At 43.0% G+C, this 9,379-nt stretch overlaps 1 protein-coding gene across 1 annotated transcript; it reads left to right on the top strand.

Annotated features, from left to right (window-relative positions):
- Positions 1 to 3,625: 3,625 nt before the first annotated feature.
- Positions 3,626 to 8,935, top strand: LOC149921085 (uncharacterized). Its single transcript, XM_090163882.1, has one exon. It carries the CDS (start codon positions 3,626 to 3,628, stop codon positions 8,933 to 8,935), a length of 5,310 nt encoding a protein of 1,769 aa, XP_090020008.1.
- Positions 8,936 to 9,379: the final 444 nt, after the last annotated feature.

Raw genomic sequence — 9,379 nt, 5'->3', positions numbered from 1 at the left:
TAGAATAGTGGACAGCATTATTTATGTCCAATACGAATAAATGGCAGTGCTGTAGAAACATTTTTTTTCCAGTATAAACATGGCGCCGGTGGAAAATTGACTAGTCAAAATTTCAATTATGTAAGAAAAAATGCCTTAACTAAAAGGGATGTGAAAGGACACGACAGTGGTTAAAGGATACCGAGATGTGCCACTTTATGTCAGAGATGCGTTTTCTAAAAAATTCGCGGCAAATAAAAACTAACATTAAAGACTTTGTAATATATTTTAAATCATAGGGGATGCAATACGTTATTAGGGCTCAAAATCAAAGTCTATAAACAACATAATGTTTAATTTGGTATATTGCTGTTTACAAACAATAATATAGAATCCATATTTTGTGTTACAGAAAAGAAGTTAAAATTTATTACATTTCTATTAATCACATAGAATAATAAATAACATTTAATAATAAATTTTGTATTTTAAATGAAAAGTTATAGTAAAAATGAGTTTAAAATTGTTAAATTTTTGTTTACCCTTATAACTCTTTCGGTAGCTATTATTTAATTTTGTCATTAGTGAAAAAATGTGTAAATGAATTGTCTAGTCAATGTCAGATAGTTTTTACAATTCTGAATTTTGTTCAAGCTTGCCTAGCTTTAATATTATGGGTTCGCTTTTGCTTAAGTTTAACTTAGATTTTTTGGTGAATGAGCTGGTTTTGATTTAGAATCATCTTAAGTTAAAATTGCATGACTAGTAGGAACCTTTGGCAAAGGGTCATTCGTAAAATCTTGGTAAACACCTCTAGAAGAATTATTTTGGGCACTAAAATATTTTGTTTTTACCCCACCAATTTTTTTCCTTTTTTATATTTCCCCCTCTTTTTGAAAGGACATAAAGTTCATCCTTCAAGCCATTAGCTCCTTTAGTATTCTCTTCTCGTGCTGTTAAAAATTCATTAGTTACAATTTTGTAGCTTCATCTACATCAAGTTAATCCTAGGTGCACCTTAAAAAGTCTCTTTCAATGCAATTTCATTTACAGCAACATACTGAGTAACTGCCTGTAATATTTTGTGCCCATATTTCTTTACTCAATCTAAAATGGTTCTACAAATTCTATTGAGCAAAATAAAATAGTCGTTTAATTGAGCTATGGGTAAAAACAGTCCCCCCTTGTCTCGAATTCTAATTCCAGAGAAAGTGATGCCTGTTTTTTCTTCAGTTGTTTGCCTAATTTTTAGAGCTGCGTCGTACAGAATTTTAGCCTATCTCTTCTGTGCATCTGAAATGTTTTTCGCCTTCCAGCTTGTATGGCGTTTTGTTTTACGCCATACTTCGCCGATGCAACCACCAGTAATTGTTAACAGAGAGCGAGCATAGGCTTCTTCTTCCGTCACCTCCCCTGTAGCACATCGGAGTCGGGCCAACGTCGGCAAAAATATTATAATGGCGAAGTCGGCCGACTATTAGTTTTACAGTCGAAATGTCCTAGGGTCTCAAGAGTCGGCCGACCGTCGGCGGACCTTGGAAAATTTACACTTTGCCGACTCTAAACGTATTGATTACCCGACTACTGAACGTCGTTATGCCGACTGTACTAATATGAGGGTCGTTCCTTGCCGTGGTAAGGGGGCTAGCGCGGGTTGGGGCTAAGCTGACGGGGACTGGTGGGTCTTCGAACGCCAGAAACCGGATGTGTTTCCCCAACTCCAGACTAAACGCGACCCAGTTTTCCCAAATGGTCACGCCTTGCATGGTGGGGAGCTTAAGGTGGTTGTTGACACAAAGGGCCGTTGGCGCAGTTGATTTATCCTGTGACCAGCTCGTCCCGGCGGAGAGACCCCGACCGAAGTGACTGATCCCCTAACGGTTACACCTTGATGGTGGGGGGCTTAAGGGAATTGTTTGACGTGCGGGCTATGCTGGGTTAAGGTCTCCTATACCAGATTGGTCGTTCTTAGATTCCTAACCGATAGTAACCACCCTCTGTCGAGGTTTCAGGTCCTGACTATGGCCTGTTTAAAACTAGACCCATCTGTTTGCCGTGGACGGCGACCTGTAAGCCATGCGATGGGAGTCCTGGAGGTTGAGTTTGTTGACATACTGCGGTTAGTTTTCAGACAACACGCCTCTTCGGTCCTTGAGTGTAGTTAGACAGGAGGTCTACGCTAGTCCGACGTAGATCAATCGGCTCCTATACGGGGATTGTTGTCCCCGGTAGGGAGGACTAACTGGGCATCGTGATACTGCTAGTTATCCGTGCCTGGGTATATCTCTCTCATATCACTTATCTTGCTTGCAAGATACCCATGTTGGGCTCCGTGGTGGGCGGTGAGTGGGGTTGATGAAATGTTTTGTTTTTCTTTATGGCTACCGAAAACAACTACCTTGAAACTGGATTCCTCGAGTTTCAAGAAATTTCCGATTCGGAAGACACTGTCTTCCAGAGGTCCAAGCGACCTCGAAATGACTTTCCAGAGGTAGAAGAGGCGGTTAAAGAGAGTGTCGAAGCTACACTCGCTAGGGAATTCCTCGCCCTAGATAGAGTCCTTTGCAACAAGGACAATAAAGTGCAAATGGCAGTTGCACAGAAGATCAGGACGGTCTTCAAAGCGGTGGAGACCATGGTATACACCAGTCACCTGGAACTTGCTAGGGTGCAGGGTGCTTTTGAACAACTTAATGAGACTGTGAAAGATCTCAGAAAGCAGAAAATGAGCTTCGCTACAGTTGCAGCCAGTAATGTAAGTTCAAAGGTTCCTGAAATTACCAAGGGCAGGAAAAAGTCCACCGTTAAGAAAGGGGGACCGAAGGTTCCGCCAAGGGGAAAAAATGTGGTACTGCTCTATCCCACAGAGCAAGGTGAGACTTCTAATTCTCTCAAGAAGAGACTAGAGAAGGAGGTTGATCCCTCCAAACTGCAAATAAGTGTTCAGAGTGTCCGGTCCTGTAGGAACGAGGGTCTGGTGGTACAGGTTAAAACCGCTGAGGATATGGAGAAGCTGAAGAGGGGAATCAGCGATTGTGCTGCCTTGGCAGACAAAGTTAGTGTTAGAGCTCCAAAGCTCAATAACCCTAGGGTTATCCTTTACGGTGTTGATGAGGACATCGTAAAGGAAGAAATTGTTGCTAAGCTTATAAGCAACAATAAGCTCTCCTGCTGTTGCGATTACGTAAACATAAAGAAAAAAAATAGAAAAAAACCCTAAAAAGGTTTAATTTAAAAGAAATAAGCGTTAGTTAAAATTAATGTTTATTATCTTGATAAGATAAGGTCGAACTCAATACTTTTTTAATAAGCTGTATATAAACCCAGTTTCAATTGTAATATTCACTCATATTGTTCCATACAAAATGTTGTATCTTCAACGCAACTCAATGAAAGAGTTAAGAAAATAAATTCAGTTTTTAAAAGTAATTGCCTGGCTAGTAATTTCCAACAGCTATGTCACCAGTCCTCTTATGATCCAGCGAAAGACGTGACAAATTGGTGCCGAAACCCGGGAGGAACATAACCAAGTACAAGTTCAATAGGAAGATTCACGTATTAAGATCCTTCAACGTATCCTTGCGGAGCCACTTAAGAAGAACGCAAAGTCTATTAGCTTGGACGGTGAAGATACAAGAACCAGACCATGGAGCGATTGGTGAAAGCAAGAGCAACTTTAAGGACAAGGACAGACGCCATTATGAATAAGATCGATGACGAATGGAGTCAACAAGAACGGAACGAGGACCGACTAAGGCAATTATTAAAGCAACTCTCAGAGAAGAGGGACAAGTTGAGCTACAAAGACGAGCAACTAGAACCGCTGGTACCTGAAGACCTATTGGGAAACGAAATCGACGAAGTAGAAAAATACAGAGAAGCAATCATTGAAAGGCAGACCACGCTAGAGAAGTTCTTTCAAGACCTGGAAGTAGAGGAAGTATCCCGAAAAGAGAATATCAAGGAGAATTATGACGAAAACCAAGGAAAAATCATGGTCAACCCCCCTCGAGTAACGATACCGCAGTTTAATGGGGACACTACGCAATGGCGAAGTTTTTGGGATCAGTTTAGCGCAGCTATCCACGGAAAAAATGGCATCGGAAACGTTACCAAGTTCGTCTACTTGAAATCCTATATGGAAGGAAAAGCTCTCAACACGATATCTGGACTTCCGCTTACTGAAGAAAACTACATCGTCGCTGTCGAACTATTGGAGAAACGATACGGACGAAAAGGAGTGGCCATCAGTAGTCATCTGGATAAAATAACCAGATTAGATCCGATCAGAAGATCCACGGATATTTCCGGATTGAGGTCACTCTATGATACATGTGATGTCCAGGTCAAGTGTCTCGAAGCATTAGGAATTCCTCAAGCAAGTTACGGATATCTTTTTTGCCACATCGTAATTCAGCTTTTCCCTCACGATATGGCGCTGGAGTATTCAAGACAATTGGACGAGGCCGACGATGAATACGATGCAAGCGTTCTGATGGAGTACTTGAGAAAAGAAGTGGAGTGCCGAGAACGAGCTGCAGTGCTTAATAGACCAATACGAGACCATAGTGACGACGCTAAGAAAGTAAGATTCCATTCAAGAGCTGATGTCGGGACCTCCAGATCGAGCGCATTTCCAATGAGAAGCAAAATACCCACAGCGTCGATCCTGAACGTAGCTGTAGCTGATGCAGATACCTGTTGTTATTGTAATAGCGATCACAAGCCGGAAGACTGCACGAGTGCAACGCTGGAACGGAAGATGGAGTTGCTGACCCATCAAGATAGATGTTTTCTATGTCTTAAACCGAGACATACCGCTCGACGCTGTAAATCAAAAAACAGATGTAAGAAATGCCAAAGGCGACATCACGTATCAATATGCCGAGACATTCATGGAGAAAAACCAAGAACTTCGGAAAAAGAACTACAATCGTCTGAGAAAAATAATGAATTGATATCTATGGCGGCGAGCTGTCCGACGCAAGATTTTCACGGTCAGCAAGTACTCCTTCAAACAATCGTTGTATACGCAGAAGGTATTAATGGAAAACAGCCGATACGATGTCTCTTGGATAACGGCGCTCAGAGGTCCTTCATAACTAAAGACGTAGTCGAAAGACTTCAATTGCCAATCATTGGAGAAGGTACCATCACCGTTGGAGGGTTCGAAACAGAGAAATCAACAGCATCGACCAGAAGGAAAGTCAAGGTCCTTCTACGGGGCCTGAATGATCCGACAAGTAGTATCGAGATGTCCGTATTCGAGAGCCCGAAGATCCTAGGAGCAGTTATCGGTATGCCAGATAACGATATCAGAGAAACAATGGCGAAGAGAGGTATCCAATTGGCGGACAAGTCTGAAGTAAATGGTCAACCTGTAAGAAGAGAGCTGTCTGTGCTAATAGCAGGGGACTACTATTGGAAGATAGTCACCGGCGTGATTCACAGATTAACGGACTCTCTCGTCGCTTTGGAAAGTCGACTAGGATGGGCAGTTCAAGGGCCAACCCTGATGTCTTCGAACGTATTTGCTCAGGGTGTCGTCGTGATGAATGCGATAGTTGAAGAGGAAGAAGAAGAAAAAGACGAGATGAGTCTAAAGGCGTTCTGGGAGCTTGAGTCCTTAGGGATCCTGGATGAAGAATCTATATCAAGAACGGATGAAGAGTTAATCCTGAAGCATAATTCTAATATCAAGATTCAAGACGGACGATATGAAGTAAAATTGCTATGGAAGGAAGATCAAGTTGAACAACTTGGAAGTAATTTCGCACTGGCCAGTCGACGCATGCAAGGCCTCGTGAAGAAATGTCAGCGAAACCCTACATTATACCAGCGCTATCAAGAAACGTTTGATGACTACCAACAACAGGGTATCGTAGAGGAAGTCCCACATGAGCTGATCCAGTCCGAAGAGCCGAAGTACTACATACCACATTTTCCTGTAATACGAGAAGATAAAGAGACAACGAAGTTTCGTATCGTCTTTGACGCAGCGGCGCACGAAAAAGGATGTCCATCATTGAACTCTCTACTTAACCCTGGGCCGAACTTGAATCCCGACTTACTAGCGTTACTCATCCGTTTCCGAAGAAACAAAATAGCTATCATGGCAGACATTGAGAAAGCGTTCTTGATGATAACGTTGGCTGTACCAGACCGTGAATTCACGAGATTTCTTTGGATCAAGTCCCTACCAAAGGGAAGCGAACCCGTAAGATTCATTCACCTGCGCATGACAAGGGTCTTGTTCGGGGTCTGTTCAAGTCCATTTCACTTGGCCGCAGTATTGAAGTATCACTTCGACCAGTATAAGGACCAGTATCCTGAGACAATAAAAGAACTCGAAAAAAGTATCTATGTGGACGATCTCATATCAGGAAAGCCGAATGTCGAAGAAGCGAAGATACTTTACCATCAATCCAAGGACATCCTCTCACGAGCTGGAATGAATTTGAGAAAATGGACATCGAATTCTGAGGAGCTAGTAAAACATTGGAAAGACCAAGGAGTTCAAGAAGATAAATCTTTGGTCCCGAATTTAGAAAAATCCCCGCTGCCTCTCAAGGTCCTCGGCATCTCCTGGAATTCTCAGGCAGATACTCTGGTCTTTGACGTATCGACTCTCAAAGAATTTCTGAAGACAAGAAAAAATACGAAGAGAAGTGTTTTGCAAGCGGCGGCTCGAGTCTTCGATCCCATTGGTTTCCTGTCTCCATTCTTGGTACGTGTCAAATGTCTCTTTCAAAAGCTATGGCTGGCTGGCTTGGACTGGGATTCTGAACTGCCAAGTTTTCTAACGGAGGAATGGAATAAATGGTGTCACGAACTCGATGATTTACGTCATGTCTCGATCCCACGATGGTACTATCAAGATTGTGAAGAAAGAATCATCTCGAAAGAAATCCATCTATTCTGCGACGCAAGCAAACAAGCTTATGGAGCCGTAGCATACCTAAGATACGAGACAGTTACCGGAAAGATTGGAGTCAGTCTGCTTTCATCAAAAACCAGAGTCGCTCCAATAAAAGAATTAAAAATACCTCGTCTGGAGTTGATGGCAGCATTGGTTGGTTCTCGATTACTGAGCTATTTGTTGGGCGTCTTTAACGGCGAGATCACCACTTATTATTGTTGGACCGATTCCACCATCGTCGTTCAATGGATCCAAAGATTGGCTAGAGAGTGGAAACCTTTCGTAGCAAACAGGATTGCCGAAATTCACAAGTTAACAGAGCCGTCGTCCTGGGGTCACTGCGCTGGAAAGACCAATCCCGCGGATCTGCCGTCCCGAGGATGCTCCGTAAACGAACTCATGTCAAACAGAATCTGGTGGAATGGACCTCCATGGCTTCTACAAGAAAAATGGACGTGGCCGAGAAATTCGAAGTTTTCCAACGACAATCAAGAAGTAGAAGAAGAGAGGCGAACTATTCAAATGCCCGGTCTCGTGCAAGAAAGTGAACCCGTCATGGATCTGCAAAAATACAGCTCAGTAACTCGAGTACTTCGAGTAACTTCCTGGATTCTACGTTGGCGAAACAATACAAGGAACCAAAGAAGAACTGGTCCCCTAGCAACAGAAGAAATAGAAAATTCTCGTAAAAAATGGATACGTCAAGTCCAACAAGAGTCATTTCTAGAGGAAGTCGCGTGTTTGCTGAACAGTCAACCGTTACCAAAGAACTCAAAAATCATTCAATTTTGTCCATTTCTACAAGATGGCATGCTTCGAGTCGGAGGACGTTTGCAGAACTCAAATCTCGAATATCAAGTCAAACATCCATACCTTCTACCATCAAAACACAGGTTGTCCGAGCTCTTAGTAAAAGAAAGCCATTGCGCCATGATGCACGGAGGTCTAAATGCTACCTTGACGCAACTAAGGGAGAACTACTGGATACTTCAAGGTCGTCAGATGGTGAAGAGGATAATTGGAAGATGTACGGTTTGTCGGCGTTTCAGCGTCAAGGCTGGAGATCAAATTGCCGCCCCCCTGCCTTTCCAAAGAGTCAACGAGGCGCCTCCATTTGCGACAACCGGAATCGACTTCGCCGGTCCTTTAAAAACTGCGAGGCTGGAAGGTTCCAAGAAGGTCTACATCGCTCTCTTTACTTGTGGAGTAACCCGAGCCATTCACTTGGAGTTGGTGTCTGATATGAGCGCCGACAAGTTTATGATGGCTTTCCGAAGATTTGTGGCTCGAAGAGGAATTTGTTCAAACGTATATTCTGATAATGCAAAGTCCTTTAAGAAAACCGACCGAGATCTTGAAAAGCTTTACCGGAATATCGAAGAAAAGCCGTTTCAAGAATATCTGGGCCACAAGGGAATAGCATGGAGATATATCACGGAGTACGCTGCCTGGTGGGGCGGTTTTTGGGAACGGCTTGTCCGTTCCGTGAAGACCTGTTTAAAGAAAACCATTGGGAATAATGCAATGTCCTTCGAAGAACTAGTAACGAGTCTAACTGAAATTGAGGCAGTCGTCAACTCAAGACCGTTGACGTACAACGACACCGACCCGAACGAGCCATTCCCGTTGACTCCCTCACATTTTCTCATTGGTCAACGAGCCACTTCGATTCCCGATCATTCCTTCAAGAGACCAGACGTCAACGCCAACGAGAGACGGCTGATTCAGCGACTTAAACATCGTCAAGCCGTTCTGAACCATTTCTGGCATCGCTGGCGCAACAATTACCTACTAGAACTTCGCTCGGCCCACACCAGCAAAACAGTAACCAGCACCGTTCCTTTCAAGGTGAACGATGTCGTACTCTTGGGCGATGAAAAATTACCTCGACAAGTATGGCGTATCGGACGTATTACCGAAGTCTTTCCTGGACGTGATGGAAAGGTTCGGGCGTGCAGTCTAAGGCTACCTGGTGGCGTCACAGCAAAAAGAGCCGTTCAACACCTATACAACTTAGAAATCAGCGAAGGGTCATGAACAATCATTGTCCATCGGGCGGAGGATGTTGCGATTACGTAAACATAAAGAAAAAAAATAGAAAAAAACCCTAAAAAGGTTTAATTTAAAAGAAATAAGCGTTAGTTAAAATTAATGTTTATTATCTTGATAAGATAAGGTCGAACTCAATACTTTTTTAATAAGCTGTATATAAACCCAGTTTCAATTGTAATATTCACTCATATTGTTCCATACAAAATGTTGTATCTTCAACGCAACTCAATGAAAGAGTTAAGAAAATAAATTCAGTTTTTAAAAGTAATTGCCTGGCTAGTCATTTCCAACAGCTATGTCACCAGTCCTCTTATGATCCAGCGAAAGACGTGACACCTGCAAAGAGACAGATATTGTCCCTAAGTTCTCGCTGAGGAACAGAAAAGGTGGTGTTAACTGGGTGCTGGAGGGGCCTCCAGCCCTGCTTAA

Source organism: Leiobunum rupestre, chromosome 11 (genome assembly GCF_980474605.1).
Source record: "Leiobunum rupestre chromosome 11, qqLeiRupe1.1.hap1, whole genome shotgun sequence".
Classification (NCBI taxonomy): Eukaryota; Metazoa; Arthropoda; class Arachnida; order Opiliones; family Sclerosomatidae; genus Leiobunum; species Leiobunum rupestre.
This window is presented reverse-complemented; position numbering and strand designations above follow the sequence as displayed.